The sequence below is a fragment of the Tyto alba genome, unplaced genomic scaffold, assembly GCF_018691265.1.
Source record: "Tyto alba isolate M040663 unplaced genomic scaffold, T.alba_DEE_v4.0 Super-Scaffold_10, whole genome shotgun sequence".
In the NCBI taxonomy this organism is placed as follows: domain Eukaryota; kingdom Metazoa; phylum Chordata; class Aves; order Strigiformes; family Tytonidae; genus Tyto; species Tyto alba.
In genome coordinates, this window is record NW_024881262.1 from 13,672,034 (window position 1) to 13,688,728 (window position 16,695).

Below are 16,695 nucleotides of genomic sequence, written 5' to 3' on the forward strand. Positions count from 1 at the left end.
CCCTGCCTTGACCTGCCTGCAGGAATGGGATGGAGCAGTCAGGACTGGCAGCCAGCCTTTTCACAGGTCACCAGCATCAGACCTTGCAAATTCAGACTGCACCAGCGTGGTTGTCAGGCCGAACCATTAGACGCATGTTCAGTGCAAATGTGCTCCAGCCACCCCTTGCCATTGAGAGTGCTTTCTGCACTTGTTCTTAGAAATGAGCAAAATGAGGTCTTGGCAAAGGACCTTGGTGTTTTGGGAGTCAAAGCTTGGGATTTCTAGCCTGAGAGCATCTAGCTTACTCCTTGTGCTCACGGATATAGACTAAGTCAATGAGCTGGGCTGTCCTCTTCTGAGCCACTGCCTCCCAGGCTTGGAGAGCTCATGCAGCTGCCTGCAGGCAGAATGACACTGCCACACAGATGCTGTTGTTCTTAATGAATCTTAGTGAAATAAAAAAAGAACATACCAGAATTAAAGGATCACTGGGTGGGCGGAGGAATAAACACATATCCTCAGAGTTAAAAAAAGTGTCTGCAGTGATGAAATAGTGTAAAATAACCAGAACCTCTCTCTCTGCTTTTTTTTTCTCAGCAGGATGAAGATGGTTGGTGCCTTGCTGGCTACGCTCTGGCTGTGCATGGTCACCCTTGGCCGCAGCTCGGGTAAGGACATGGCGGGCAATGGGTCTGCCTGCTTATTGTGGGAAAAGCTTATCTGAGGCCGGAGAAAGAAAACTGGCTGCAGTGATTTTTTTTTTTTTTATTTTTTTTTTTTAGCATTTACAGTATTCCTGGATGAAATGGTCATTCATAAAATACTTTAGCAAAATGCATGAACAAGATGTTAGTTCTGTGTGGGTATTGTATAATGCTCATGTGTAGAGGTTATGAGCATGGTGTAAACAGGTACATTAGTAAATAGCAATAAGCACCACCTCGACCTAAAAGTGCTTCACAAATTCAGGCTGCCCACTCGGTCAGTATTGCTATTCCCCTTCTGTGAGGGGTAAAACTAGGGGTCGGCATGTGGTGCTGACTTGTCACTGAGTTGCAAGCAGGACCTGGGCTTGAACCTGAACTCTGCCCTTCCTGGTTGGATCCGGAGGGGGTTGAGATTCCGGCTCTCAAATTCTGACTCATGCCTCAGCAACGCAAAGGGCGAGGGGAACTTCTCGAGTAAGAGGATCTCTCATACCCATCTCACTGAGTCACTTTCCTGACAGGAAATATGTTGTCATGCTCACAGCTCCTCTGGCACACGTTCAGCCCAGCTCTTGTGAAGAGGCAGATTGTGTGCGTCTCGGCTCTGGACTTCCTATTTGGGGGTGGAAGGAGACAGCATGATTTGCAGGAGATGTGTGGAAAGGGGGAGGGAGGAAAGAACAGGCGCTGGCTTTATAGGGGGAAATGTTCAGAAATAAGGGCTGTACAGGGGATTGGCAAGTTCTGCCATAAGTCTTTGCCCCTCTGCAGCACTGGAAAAACAAGTGGTTATAATACTCTGAGCAGATGAACAGCTCTTGCATCATTATCTCTTGGACCATGATGAATTATCGGGGCCAGAATCACAACACACACCTCAGTACAGGGTTCATCACAGAGGCTGAAGGCTTGGAGGCTTTTCTCCTCGGATTGCCCAAGGGCTTGCAGGCATTCCTCAGTAGGCTGGCGTCTTCAGCAGGGGATGTCCCATCCTGGCTAACGGGGGCCTGGTGGAAGGGATGAACAATGGGGAAACAGCAAAGGAGAAAGAATATATGGCCCAGGTCCCCTCTACTAAGCTCTAGGCAGTAGAAGTGCGAGGGGAAGAAGGGACCCAGAGATGTGGATTGCTGCTGCTAGCTGGGAAAATCCCTGCTTTGCTTGTGCTTCTGGACGTGCTGTTCTGCTCTCCACCAACGCAATATCCTCCTCCTGCTGAGGCAGCATTACAACACCCCACGTGCAGTCATCTCGGGCTTTTTCAGAAATGGGAGGTAGGTACAATTGAATCAGGATTGCCCAGGAAATGTTAGAGCAACTCTAAAAGCTGAGACTGTCACTTGGGAGCTGTGAAATGAGCACCCTGGCATTTGGGTCACGCAGGCTCATGTCAATTGATTTGGCAGAACCCACCATGTATTTCTGTGAGGTGTTTAGTGCTCTTTAAATATTCCTTCTTTAGCAGAAGTTTTCTGTACAAGATGGTTAGAGACCTTGTATAGTGCTGCAAGAATATAAGTGTTAGAGTGATGCATAGGACACATGATCAATTAAAATACGTTTTTTCTGCAAATCCACGGTAGTGTATGCATTTAATTTTTCTGCAGGTCTGTGGGTAACAGACCCACTTTTCAGTTCAGAGCTCCCTTTTTTTTTTCCATGGACATCATAAACCACTTTGGACTGTCAAAATGTCTTCTGTTATTCATGATGGGCTTGGATGGCTGTTTGTACTTGGATGGAGGGGCAGCCGTCTGTGCAGCCCTCTGTTACACTGCAGGGTTTCCTGAGACTGGCACCAAGAGGCAACTGGAGCTCGTTTCACCCTTGAAAAGTCATAAACACAGATTAGTGTGGGAGACCAGACCTACTCTAGTACTGTTACAGCATTTGGGCTTGCTTTTTATTCTCAGAGTGGGGAGCAGAGCAGAGGTTATCCAGCGTGAACACAGGAGGGCTGCACACAGTGTGCAGTTTCCCCAGTGGTCTCCTAATGCCAGGCAAGGCCATGGAGATGGGTAGCTCTCACTGGGGAACCTGGCTCCTGGGCTATTTAAGGTATGTGACTTTGTAGGGATTTGTCATTTCAGTTGGGTCTTTTTCTGCGCTTTGCAATAATAGTAATGTAATGCTGTATTGTCGGGACGAGGTCTCTCTCCAGCCCAGGCTGTCAGGGGGCTGGGGAAGGCTGGAGGCAGGGGCAGGAGTCCTGTCGCGGTTTGCTGCTACTTTTCCTCCCTGCTCTGCAGGCCTTCCCTGGGAGCAACATGATCAACCAGCAACACTGACTGGGGACTGTCCAAGCCAGGGGGTATCAGCTCTGCTGAGTCCCAAGCTCACTGAGCTTACAGGGAGGGATGGGAGGGTCAATTCTTACTAAATTTCAGCTAAAAAACACCAGCACTGCTCCAGCTATAATGCAGACTGCCTTTCCATCCAATTTAGCCATTATGGCTGACAGTCTTCCTGGCAGTGTGTCAGAGAGCTTCAGCATTGTACTTCACCCGACTTCTTACTGGAGAGACAAATCCACAAACTTTATTTTCCCCCCAAAATTTTGCCAACAGCACTGCAGCACTAACATCTGTTCTTTGAGCTCTGCTGTTTCTGCTATGTATGGAGGCTGGTGCTGAAACAAAATCATTTGCTGAAAGGGAGCCGCAAGCTAGAAGAAGAAAGAAATGTGATCTGAGTACTGTAGAGTAAAAGACTTGGAGTCTGAGACTGAATTTGTGCCCGAGTCTGCTACTCATTCTGCGTGCGTGGGCAAATCTCTCCTGGTCTTGAGAATATACATGATCTGCGGTGCCTGGGTATGAATTCCTTACCCATGACCTTTGGGACATTGTTTGCAATGGTACTTCAGGTTTTCTGCTTTTTCTTCTGCTTTCCTTGCCTCAGCTAAGCCATTCTTAAGATGGAAATAAGGCTTAGATCTCTATGCTTGTGTTGTAGGATGCTTAATGAACCCAGATGTTCTGATACCCAGAGAAGGATAGCAAGAAACAATGAACCCAGTTTTGGTCTTACAATGATTTCTTTGGCCCTACTGAAGTCATATAAATATACACTGGCTTAAAAGAGATGAAAAGCCAGTCAGACAAAGAACACAACAGCCAGTATGAATACAGAATAGTGTTATCTTCTTGCTTTCAAACAAAGCTGGCCTATGTTAGATACTGACTTATTTAGAAGATGTAGTTGTAATTGTACTCCTTGTTCCATTTTTTTCTCTCTCCTAACCAGGCTTGCATTTTCATTTTCCAAGAGCTCCCAGATTTTGCAGGGTGAGGGCTGGGGAGAGGATCACGGTTAGTAGTACTGTCTTGGGGAATTAGAAAATCAGAAGAATATTGCTGCCAGGAGAGGAGGAGCAGCCTCATGCTGATTACCTAAAGGACCCACCTAGTGCGAACAGGTAACTGATGGGCATAAATAGCCCTTTGGTGGGAGGAAGTATCATGTTTGCATAGGAAGTTCCTCTGACAGCTCCCTTGGGGGCTATCAGACAGGCTGTGTGGTAGGATGAGCCCAGGACTGGGACCAGCTTCTGCCCAGAGTGACAGCCCGGCGTGCCAGGCAGGGACTGTAAGGTAGCCGGGAGCCTCTGTCCTGGGAGTTTTATTTCAGGCTTTGCTGTTATTTACTGAATTGTGAGCACTTCCCCATACCAGAGGCTCTCAGGCACTGGTTTTGTCCCCTCAGAAGTTGGTTCCAGAGTGCCAGATGTCACCAGCGCTTCTGCATTGAGGTGGTGGCTGGAGCAGCGAAATTCTGACCACAGTGAGCAGAAACCGAGGTCTGGCTCCAGAGGTCAGAGCTGCCGCCTGCACCATCTCTCCTGAGTGCTGATCTGCGCTGCATGTGTGTCTCATGATTAGCAGAGAGGCAGAGCAGTTACTTATGGCCAGGGGAAATTTGCAGATTAATAAATTACTGTCTATAAAACACTTTGAAGATGGAAAGCCCTGTGCAGCTCCTCAGGATTATTACTATATAGCTCTTATTCTACTGACGGAGTTCCAGTGGCCTTATTTTCATTACGATTTGTGACAGCCCCAGAAGCTGAGAAGCTTAGTTTAGTGTGGAAAGTCAAAAGAAAAATAGATTAAACTGTATTATTGTTTTTTAAAGAGACTAAATCCCTCCCCCATCATTTTCTCCTGGGATTTCCTGACTTCCTCCTACTATTCCAATCTCAGCTTCTTGCTGTCCTAATTTAGGACAGGATTTTATAACCATCCATACCCATCTGTGAGTTACTGCGGTTGTAGAAGTTTATGGTGCTTGGGGGCATGAAGTTATTCAACGCTGAGGGCGTTGAAAGGTGCGTAGCCCTGAAGTGGATGGAGATGAAACCTGCAGGGATGAAACCTGGGTGCAGATGTGTAACCGCAGCCACCAGCCTCCCTCCGCACCAGCCAGAGTCGTGCCCACTGAGGAGATAAGACCTCACGTCTGCTTCTTGTCAGCTGAGGAAATAGGTTGTGAGGGGCGAGTTTTGTGCAGGCGTCACTGCGATGTGACCCATCTGCATTGAAGCACAGAAACGTGTGGAGGAAGGCAGCCTATTTTGGGTGTGTTGCGGATGTGATATTGGATGGTCGCTTTTACTCCTCTGTGTGTATCAAATAGGGCATCAGACTGGTCTCCTACCCTCCTTATCCATCATGTCCCCCTGCTGCAGTGGCACAGTTGTGTGCTCAATCTCATACGTTTTATTGCACACCAGTGACTTCTGCCAGGCTCGTAGACCCTTACGGTGTATTTTACTGCCTGCTACATTTTTTCAGTTCCTGTCCTCATCTGAGGACAACGGCTGCAGTAGATTTTTTTTTTTTTTTTTTTTAATGCAGACATCCCTGTGGATGTTTGTGGTGGGCAGTGCAGAATTGTTCACTGTATTTTAAACCAGGCAACAGAGACCGTGGCTAAGCACAATAACTAGGTGGCATGGGTTTAAGCAAGCCTGTGGCAGAGCCGGGAGTTGAGCCTGGACCTTATCAAGTCCCAATCTGATGTCCCAGACACACAGAAGAACCCCTGCACGTTTAAACACAGCTCTATGGTGGTGCTAATCAGGTAAACCTCCTTTTCATGCTGCCTCTCCTACAGATGATTTTGCAACGGGCCTTTCCATTTCCTCTATCTCTGTCTCTTCTGTGCTGCTCTGCTTTGCTTCATGTAGCAACTTCCTCAATGAAGTGGGACGGAAAGTAGCTATTTGCTCCTTTTCTCCTTTAGGCTTTGAAGCAGTTCATACCCCTACCATTATCGTTTTGATCTCAATATTAAAAACAAGCCTCCAGGAAAACATGTCAACCTTGTTAGAGAAAACTGAACACCTTTTTTGGGGGGGGGCTTCTGGTTTTGTTTTTTTTGGGTTTTTTTTTTTTTTTTTGTTTTTTTTTTTTTGTTGTTTGTTTGTTTTTTTTTTTTTTTTTTTTTTAGACCAGTGGCTGGAGGTAACCAAAATACTCTCTGCCACATGTAGTAAACACAGCTTTATACACAGATAGAGAGTGAAGGTATGGAGCTCTCTGTGGAGGAGTTTTAAAAGCCACAAACAGCAACTACCCCTCCCCATGTTACAACCTATGCTTGATTAGATAAGGAAACTTGGAGTCAGGAGATATGGGCTCCATTACAGAATCATCAATTTTTGGATGTTGTGCCTTGGCTGCTTCCTACGAAATCAACAGAAGTTTACACAGTCAGCTTTTTTTTTCATGAATTTGGCAGAGGGAGCAGACCATCATACCTGTTTAAACCAAGTTTTGAGGATCTAAAGTTAAACAACCACAATGTATAAGTGCTTTCAGAAATTATGAGCTGTTCTGCAACAAAGTCCTTCTTTTCTCAGCTGTTCTATCTATTTAAATGATAAAAGAGGTTGGAGGGGGTAGAGGGGGAGAGAGAGACAGACTCCATCCTTGTGTACAGCATCCAGTGGAGCTGCTTCCATGGGGGCATCGCAGCTCAGTGGTGACACAGGATGAATATAGTGAGACTCGGGTGAAGCGTAAAACCATGTTGCTGGTGCCATTGCAGCAGAACTGTGTGGATGGGGCTGGGCTGTGTGCTCTGTGCCAGAGCTGGTCACGGGAAGGTTTGTGTCAGGACCACTTCCACTTGCGCTGTTGGAAAGGCCGTGGGAGGAAGGCAGTGAGGTTATGATGGGTCCTTTTTGATATGCTTCCACTGGAAGTCAGATTATAAATTCCTGCAGAGTTTGCGCAGTTTCCAGGCTGAGCCTCTAAGGCAGCATTGAGCTACAACCAGTTTTTAGTCATTCTCTGACCACTATTGCTGCTGCGGAGGTAGTGGGAGCAAATGGTGAGAGCTAGCTGATCTCGGCTAGGGCTAACCCAAGTTCTCAGTCATTCCCACCAATTTCAGTGTGTTTGGGTCTGTGTCTCTACTCCCAGTTCAGGGAAGGTGTTTTCATTTGTTTTGTTCCATGCTACTCTCCCTCTGCTGTGTTGTGTGGTCAGATGGGATGCAGGCTGCATGGGAGTTATGCCACGCTGCTTAACAGCTCAGCTGCTGAGCAAAAGGCACAGCTCAGGGAGCACGGGGTGGTCCTGTGCAGGATGTGCCTGTGAAAGGAAAGATGCAGACACAGTGGAAGGGTGGGTGCTTCTGGCGCCGGTGTAAATGGAAAGCGCACCCACGCGTGGCTGCTGGACACAGCTGGTACCTCCTGTGTTCCTGGTGCAACTCTTCCACTCAGCCCTGCTGCCGCTTCTCACTGACTGCTGTGCGCTTGAAAGAGGGTGGAGGGGGAAATTTTTTAAGGTAGTAATGATTAATTCTCACTTAATTGCTTTGCGCAACCAGCTTTTTCTGCCCTATTGATGCTGACTCTTGCATCAAACTAACTGTTGGTCTGGCTGTGCTCCCCAGGTGGAGGCTGAGTCACATCAGTTTTGCTTTAAGGTAATGCAGCAGGGGTGGCTGAAAAAAGTAGGAAGCTGTTGAGATAGTGCAGCCCCACCTGATGCTGCTGCTGAAGTGGCGTGGGGAAGAGAGCTCTGCTGTGTCGTTCAGCTGACAGCACTGATGGCTTTGTGTCCTGCTGCCGCTGCACGGTCGCATCTGCATCCAAGGCAGGCCCCCTCCCAAAATTAGAGATGATTAAGAAGGGTGCATCAATTTGGCGAATGGCAGGGTAACTTGGGACAGCATGACAGGTGACCTTTCATAAGCATGGCTCTTTATTATTTCTTCACAGAAATTTTAACTATGGGAAGCCTTTATTTGCAGCCCCAGGGAAGGGAAAGGAAGGGAAGGCGGTAGTGTGGAGCTGGTAGAGTTTTGCTGGTTGAGAATTATTTTTTTTTTCTTTTTAAATGAAAGTACTTTAAATGACTGCACAGAAATGCCAAACTGTGGACACAGTGGGATGGCATTTCTTGATATGACCTTACTCTGTCATTCTTTTTTGATCCATGAGTTAAGCAGTTTGTCTCTTCTTGAAAAATCCAAATAATTGCACCAATTTAATATCTATTTTGATTGTGTGGGTGCTTGTAATGAGTATGGCAGATGCATCTCAAAAGCATTTCGGGTGTGTGTATTCAGAGCCCTGTTCTGAAAGGGGTAAATCAGTGCAATAAGTGAAAGGTTGGGAAAGCTTTCCAGATATGTCTGGTTTTGCCTTTATGCAGCTGAGCAACATCATTCTTTTTTTTCCTCTCCTTTAATTTTCTACTTTGTACCTGGAGAAGCCATTTTCTTAAGCTTTGTTTGGCTTCTGAGCAGTCTGTTTTGGGATACCTGGTGTTTAAGGGTGTTGTAAAACCAGATTCAGAAACAGGACAGATCTGACTATTTCTGTAATAGAAGAAGTTTCTGTCCCTTGTGTCAGTAGTAGATCCCTCTATGAACATGGATTGCAACATACAGTCCAAACAGCAAAAACATTTGGAGTTAAATTTGCCAGTTCACCTAGTTCCCAGTGTGCATCAAGGAGGAGCGGGCTGCTGTGCTACTGCTCTTGTCTTTATCTCAAGGCACATGAAACGAAGATGGGCATCCTTACCCTGACCTTGCTCTTCCAGTGCTGAAGGTGGGTGTTTCTTTCTACCATGCAGCCTCCCTCCAGCCTGTAGAAGACTCATTCCTTTTCCCAAGGAGGGCTGTGGAAACAGGACAATTTCTTACCTTTTTTGCTGCATTGTCTGTCATGGGTAGGTATTATGGGTCATTGACTGCCTTGCTGTGTGATTACAGAGCACCCAGCAGTAAGAGGGTCAGTTGAGGCATCTGTAGCACACCTCATTGTTAATGAGAAAAAGATGGCTTCTTTCAAAAGTGGTTTGCAGAGACGTTCCTAGGAAGATGCATCTGTGGAATGGTGGATTTTTAGAGAATTTAATTGCATCCCTTGGTTAGGTGTGTAGTGCTCCGTTTGCTGAAGCATGGAAGGGACCATGGAGTTGCATATAGCTCCTGTATCTCTTCACTGGGTTCCGTTTGTTAGTGAACCTCTGTGCAGGAAACATTTCAAGAGAGAAGAAACTCACTTCCTAGGCTCAGCCAGTGAAAACAAGTGTGAGCTGCTGCAAATGGGCATAGCACCATAGATGTTAGTGCTGTTTCTCACAATTAGAACTGGGTCCTTCTGTCTTTCTGCAGTGCCCCCTCAAAAATTGTTACCGAAGTCAGTGTATATCGATATGTATGTATGTATACATGTATATTTTTCATAGTGGGAGATGTTCCATGCCTGTGAGGTTCAGTGTGAAGTCATGCCACTTTTTTTCAGGCTATCTCCAGTTTAGACTGACATCTGATGTTAGCACCAAAAAGGCTCTGAATATCCGATAAAGGTTAAAATAGTGGAAGAGGCACAAAATGTTGCAGGGAGCTGTTGGATGCAAATAAAATTATAGTCATAATAATGTGAGCATCCCCTTCATTTTACATGTGTGAGGAGTGCAACCGGCTCTATGGGCTTGACCCATCTGCTGCAAAAGTGCCACCGTGGCAAAGGATGCTGTTGGCACAGGGGGCAAAAGTCACATCACAGCCGAGGAGGAAGCGGCTCACAAAGGTGCGTGTGAGGGATGCCCTGCAGTCCCCTCCCATACCATGTCAGGCAGATCCCAGCTATCTCAGGCATAAAACACCTTAAAAAATCAAAATAGCAGTACTACTGTCAGCATGGCATGGGAAGGAGGGAAGTTGTGCAAAGCACCGTAATTTATGTCCTCAGCGTTTTATGCATGAAGGAGGTCTCGCTCCAGTCCGTGATGTTTCTGCCATCTCTGCAGTGAGCGATGGGTCGTGGCTTTTCTCCCTGAGCCCTCGGAGCTGTGTTGGGCTGGCTTTGCCCTAGCAACCAGGAGGACTCCTTGCCTGCAGGGTGGCAAGCACAGCCTTTGATCTCAAGCCGCATGGCTGCTCTTGTGGTCTGTGGGGTAGCTGCTCGTTGCCAGCATGGTTATGTGCTGTGTTTGGGGTTCAGCTCAGAGCATGCAGCACCCCAAGGTAGGATGTACATGAAGAGTCTTAGGACTAGCTCTTTGGTGTGACAGTGTTCCTGAAGTCAGGCAAATTAGCCAGCTCTGGGACAAAATCTCCAGGTACAGCTCTTACAGTAAAGAACAATAACAGTTGCCTTTTCCTCAGTCAAGAAGACAAAGGCCTGTGTATTGCTTTTGAGTAACTGAGGAAGGAAAAAAATAAAATAGTTGCATTTATTTTCAATAACTCATTCAGGTAGAACAGGTAAGTAGTTTTACAATGCTGATTTATGATCTGTTGCAAAATACAAGAGCTGTTCATGATTGTAAATTTCATTGATCTTGACTCCAAGAATTTCAGTAGTGTAATGTTTTATATAGTTTTCTTCCTCTCTAGTCCTGCCATTTGAAGTAATAAGGACAATTTGCCTTTATGCAGCCCAAGAGGAGACAGTGTCACATGTCCTGATTTACGGACCCAGATCTGCTCCTTTCAGAGGGAAAGCCTTTCTTTATTGAAACAAATGCCACCCCCCAAATAGTAATCAGTTCTTTATTATGCAATTAGCAGGTAGTCTCTGGCAAGCTTTTTTGTCTCATTTACCACTCTATGGAAACCTGACTATGCCTAATCCAGTAGCTTGACCCCACTAACATAAAGCAGTGTACTGATTCCAGTTGGCCTTGACCATGGTGGTGACTGTGCACCTTCCCACGGTGTAAGGATTCCAATAGTGGTTTGGTGTTTCAGAATGACCCGTGGTCCTGGCTGTGGTAGCAGCCTTGCTGGATGATGCTTTGCAGTTTTGAGAGAAATATCTGTATGTTTCTTAGATGATGAGCCATGGCATTCTCCAGTCCTTTGGGTTTGGAGTTCCTACTAGCAGATACTTGTACTCATGGTAGCTACACTGCCTTTTCCTAGCCCAATTCACTCTCTTCCTCCAGAAGTAGCACTCTGTCATATGGGTGTTTGGCATACCACAGGAGGAGCCGTGCAGTTTGCACTTACATTTATGTATAAGCCCACCAAAAAAATTTCTGTTCTTACTGGCCCGGATCCCTCCTCACTGACTAACCATTGCTGACCCACAGGAGTTAGCATTACTGCCTTTAAGTGCTGTGGGCCCATCATCTCAAAGGTTTATCTCTTTGTTTTTTTAAATTAAGTATGAATTTGGGGCTAAGCTACATCCCACTCTCTATTTAAGGAAGATAAAATGCCAGAAGTCCTGCTTTGGGTCTGTGAAGCCAGTTCAGAAGAATTGGGCTCAAAGAACATATTGTATTCTGTTTTTCCTCTTGGTCTGAGTAGTTCTAATATCTGCCAACCAGAGAGGCTTTGCAGTTCTGTCTCTGGTATGCCTGTGATATGCTGAGACACTGCTCCTGGGGACTGCTGAAGGCAGCACACCCCTCTCCTCTGACACTTTTTGGGCTCTCAAACGTCAGGCTGCCCTAGCTAAAGCCTCCCAGCAGCTACAAGAGATGTGCTGGGAAACATGCTGTGCCACACTCTGCCTCGGCAGCGTGGGGAGACAGAACATGCGGTGACAGCTGCCGGCAGGGCAGGTTGTTCTTAGGTTCGCTGACACCCTGATACTGTGCTTTGCTTGTACACAGTCCCTTTGTGACTGGGCATCCTGATGGGAGGAATGGAGTGGAGAGGAGCACTTGGAAGGGAAATGGGTTTTGACTGTGCTGTTTGTCCTGAAACTATTCACTAATGATAAGAATTAAAAAAAAAAAAAAAAAGTGGGTTTTTTTTTGTTTGTTGTTGTTTTTGTTGTGCTTTTTTTTTTTTTTTTAAGGTACTGCTCAGCTTTTTCTCATGCTGCTCAGCTTCTATGTCAGCTTGAGTCTGCTGTGAGCTACACTGAGCCTGTGCATGGGAATTGCACTTGGGGGCTGCTTGGGGATCCCCAAGAGAACCTGCTGCCACCTCCTCCATACTGTCTATTCAGCTCCTCAGCCTCCCTTCCCAAACTTCACTATAAACAGCCACTACGCATCACTTTTAGTGCTTGTACTCTGTGTTATCATGGCATGCACAGGCATTGCTTGAATCTATCACAGGACAGACAGTCCTTGCTTCCAGAATCACAGCTCAGCTGCTTCTGGCAGAGGCAGTAGCCCATAGCTCTAAGGGAGGGTTGATGTTTGTTTTGTTATTTTTTTCCCCTCTTATTCCACCATCTCTATTTCCATCTTTCCTGTCGCTGTGCATGGATGCAGACACACCTCTAGCATTGTTTTCATTCCAATTTTATCTTCCCACACAAGATTTTAGGGTTGAATTTTCTTGGAGCTCTCTTGGTGCTGTGCAGGAATATCCTATCTTGCCCTATTGTCCTGACGGGGGATAAATAACTTGGAAGAAATGTAGAAGGTATACAAATGAAAGTAGAGGTTTGCAGGTTCTCTAGAACTGAACACAGTATTCTTGCTCTGCTTTATAAAAGCACAGTTTTCTTCCACTGAATACGCCATGTTTTTGCCTCTGATTTTAATGGGGACAGGACCAAGGGCTGTGAGGAGCATGGGCAGAACTGTTTTTCTCATGTAGACTTGCTAGTTAAGGTACCTTGTTCTTCCTGGCCACAGAACGCTGCGATGACTGGGGTGTGGACACCATGAAGCAGATCCAGATTTATGATGGGGAACCTGCCAAGATCAAATGCCCACTTTTCGAGACCTTCTTGAAGTACAACTACAGCACAGCCCATTCTGCTGGTTTAACCCTGATCTGGTACAGGATTGGGCAGGACCGGGATCTAGAGGAACCCATTAATTTTCGTCTCCCAGACAATCACATCAGTAAGGAGAAAGACACCCTTTGGTTCTGGCCTGCTCTTCTCAATGACACTGGGAATTATACGTGCATGCTCAGGTATGTTGTACAGTGTGGCTTCTGTAGGTCTTCAGCATAATCAAAGGACGACTTTAACGGAAGCGGGAAAATTGTGCTGTTAGCACCAGATCTTTCTGTAGGGAGACCATTTACATAAGCATTAATGGGAAAAGAATGCTACAATTATAAGACCACTCAGTGCTGAGCCAATTTACATCGTAATAATGCTTGGAGCCTTGCAAACTTTAATGAGCATGCCTCTCTTTGCTAGCTGCAAGTGTCCGTGAAAATATTGCTGAGCCCGCGGCAAAATCCACAGGCACTCACCATTACAAAGTGATCTGTGTGTCTAGAGTAAATATAACTTGAGATGCAGGGATAATGTTTTGACTGCATGCTAATTTGGCAAAGATTCATGAGATTCAGACTTCTAGGAAATTAAAAGTGTCTCTAAGTGTGGTACAAAATGAACATAGCATCTGCCATGCACTGAGCACAAGAGCTCTTTTTGATCTTCCTCATGTTGTCTCTTGTTCATCATGTCTTTGACCCTATTATCTGCTTTACCAGCAGGAGAGTGTATGTTGCTTGTTAGTCATCTTTATAGGCTTTTCTGAGCTAGCGTGGCCATCTTTGGTGTTTTCTTTCCCATTTAGAAATGAGTCAACTAGGGCTGTATATACCTCATCAACGCTATGATGCTTGTTATTGCAGATGTGATATTTATTTCATTCCACTGCTATAGGAGTAAACGAGTTTCAAATAATCAGCCCTATCCTGCTCCATCCTTAGAAATACAACCTATTGCAGCAAAGTTGCATTTCCCTTGGAGGTTGTTCCGAAAGACCAACACTCTTGTGTGAGCCATTCAATAAAACCCACTGAAGAGATGTTCTACTTGGAGCACACCAATGAGAAGATCGTATGTCCAAATATTGATGGATTTTACCCTGCTAGTGTAAAACCAACTGTCAAGTGGTACTTGGTAAGGACTTATTTGGGCAGTGGGGGAATGCAGTGTTGTATCTGAAAAAGCAATGGTTGGCATAAGAATCATGGAGCTATGTTTCAGAGTCTCCCCAGTGATGAAGCTGTTAAAGAAGCTTTGTTAATTTTAAGAGCTTTGTTTCCATTGAGTTGAAGGGTAAAACTGCTCTTGGAAGGGAATTGAGAACTAACACTGACACTTTTTTGACCAGTGTGCATAAGCAGAGAATACTCTAGCAAGGATTTAGGAACCTCAGTTCAGCTGCAGGCAGTGTACCTGACCTGTTGTGTGAGGCAGTCACTATCCCTGTAAAGGGGAAAGTGTGATTCATATTCCCTCTTCTGTAAAAAAAAAAAAAAAAAAAAAAAAAAGGGCGTGGGAGTGGGACAGGGAGCAGAGCAATAACCACCTGCTAATGAATATAGTATACTTTCCAAAATCCTTTGAGGTCAGGAAATTAAGTTGTACATCAGGCCTCTGCAAAGACTGTGGGTGCCCTGTTTGACACTTCAGCAAACCTATCTTCTGAAGATGGAGACATCTGTACTCTAGGCTCCATACTGCTCTGATAGTTACGCTGTCTCCAGCCATCCTCAGGCTCTTGTTTATAGAATTATTGCTCAATTTTATTAAATTTTGACCTCAGTGGTTTTCTCTAGGTGGATGCCTTTAGTCAAGAGAGAGTAAGAATTGTCAGGGGACATGCAGCCAGAGGGTTATGGGCCTGAGCTGCTTATAAAGCGCGTTTGGATTTCTAAATAGAAGATTCTGTATGAGTGAATTCAGTAATAAAGTAAGTTGGCAACAAGTGTATCTGCTGATTTTTTTAAAAAAAAAAACACAAAAAACAAAACAAAACCAAAACACACCCCAAAAGAAGAAACCCAACTCTGAAACCCTTCAGGAAAAACATACTTTTGTATCCAACAGGAGCAGTTTCACTCCAGTAGTTGAAATGCTTTACTTGTACAATTCTTTGAAATTCACATCTCAGCAATCAATTAGCAAAATGAAACAAAAAATCCCCGTGGAAGTAATTTTTCAGGCAGCAAGTCATACCATGCCTAATAAAAATCATTAAAAATGGTATATGACCCCTGTTTTAAACTGCCCCATTAGGATGTATCTGATTTGGAAATGTATCATTCAGAAATAATCTCTTAGAAAATGTTCACTTCTTTAGGTTTTATGACAAATTGCATAACCCCTTTCTGAAAAGGGATCTCTAGCTTGCTACTTGGCAGAGGTTTCCTGCCTCGCCTGACAGAAAGAAGAGAGTTATTAAGGTTTCTGTGCTACATATTTTCCTTTGCCAGTTGCCAATTTTGGGGCCTCATCCTCAGCTGAAGTCAATCAGAGTAGCTTGATTAGTCCTGAAAGAGTTAGACATGCTGACATCAACGGGGGACATGTCCTTTAGTCTTAGTATCCGTTTGTGAATACATCATCACTTTTTTCCTGTCTCTCTTTACTTTCACTCTTCACTCTGCTGAGGTGCTCACCTTGATTGCAAATGTGCTTCTGGATCAGAGGTCTCTCTTTTATAAAACTGTCTGTACTTAAGGTGGGATAAAGCTATTAGCGTCGTTTGCTTCATCACCTCATTTTCAAGGTGAACATACCAGTTTATATTCCAGCGTGCTCAAAGTTTATGGTATTTAGGTCCAATCTATGTCACAATCCCAAGTATCATATTCATCATTTAAGAACTGATTTTTGTAGTAGATTTAGACCAATATCTTTACTTTTGAATCCCAAACCTCAAGTATTTTTCTATCTGACTCCAGAACTGCAACTTGGTGGATGGCTTCTATGAGAGATACCCTCAAGGGCCCAGGCTTGTCATTGGCATTGTCCGCAGTGCATATAAAGGGAATTACACTTGTATTGTGACATTCAAGGACCATGGAAGAACCTATAATCTCACCAGAACCATAAAGATGAAGGTGGTGGGTAAGAATGACTTTAAAATGCGTAAAATGCAGATGGATAACTGCACAAGTGGTAAAAACAGCTAGAAGAGTCTGTCATGGAATTCCTTTGTGGTTGTGCTCAACCTGCATTACCCAACTGACCCGCATATTTTTGCTTTCTGCGGTCAGCCTCATGTGACTGCCCAGAACATGTTGCACTAGAAGTCCAACCCACCACCATGTCAAATGCCCCAAACAACACGGAGAGTGACCAAGCTTTAGGCTGGTGAGGTATAGCCCATGAGGTGGCCAGGGGTACCCTCTGCTGGCATGTGAATGCATAACCCTGGGAGTCCTGTTCATTTCTGTTCCCTTTGCTTGTCATTATTTGTGGGATTGTCCCATTATAGCCAACTTGCCTCGGACTTATTGCAGTCTCAAAGCTTTGTGTGCTGAGGTCGAGACTATTAATCGGCCAGCCAGGGCTCAAGTTACCCAGCCTAGTGCCTGGGCATGTCTGTCCCAGGCACAAGGGCTCAGCCTATCTGCCAGGGAGTTGTAGACAGAGCTTAAAAACCTAGTGAACAGTAGAGCACATGCTGAGTCCCATGGCAACCACTGCTTTAAGAGCTGAATTAAATATTTGTGACAGGAAATGATGTTTGTAATTTGTCTTTTAGAAGCAGCAATAAAAATAAAGTGGTACAGGTTGTGCCTTGTGAGAGATGTTGAGTGGGAGATTAGAGGCCAAAAAAATTGTATCTAGACTTACCTAAACTTTGAA

General features: G+C 45.1%; 1 protein-coding gene across 16 annotated transcripts in view; it reads left to right on the top strand.

Moving 5' to 3' along the window:
- Positions 1 to 16,695, top strand: part of LOC104361937 (interleukin 1 receptor accessory protein) — a 48,712-nt gene that overhangs the window by 16,257 nt on the left and 15,760 nt on the right. For 6 of the 16 annotated variants that reach the window (XM_032986860.2, XM_032986850.2, XM_032986848.2 and 3 more), the window contains 5 exons: positions 580 to 650; positions 8,786 to 8,881; positions 12,764 to 13,049; positions 13,803 to 13,995; positions 15,786 to 15,951. In XM_032986860.2, the coding sequence (XP_032842751.2) occupies positions 580 to 650; positions 8,786 to 8,881; positions 12,764 to 13,049; positions 13,803 to 13,995; positions 15,786 to 15,951 (812 nt within the window). Of the gene's footprint in view, positions 1 to 579; positions 651 to 1,887; positions 1,964 to 8,785; positions 8,882 to 12,763; positions 13,050 to 13,802; positions 13,996 to 15,785; positions 15,952 to 16,695 lie in introns of those variants that run through there. The other 10 variants (XM_032986857.2, XM_032986854.2, XM_042798418.1 and 7 more) reach the window with 4 other exon arrangements.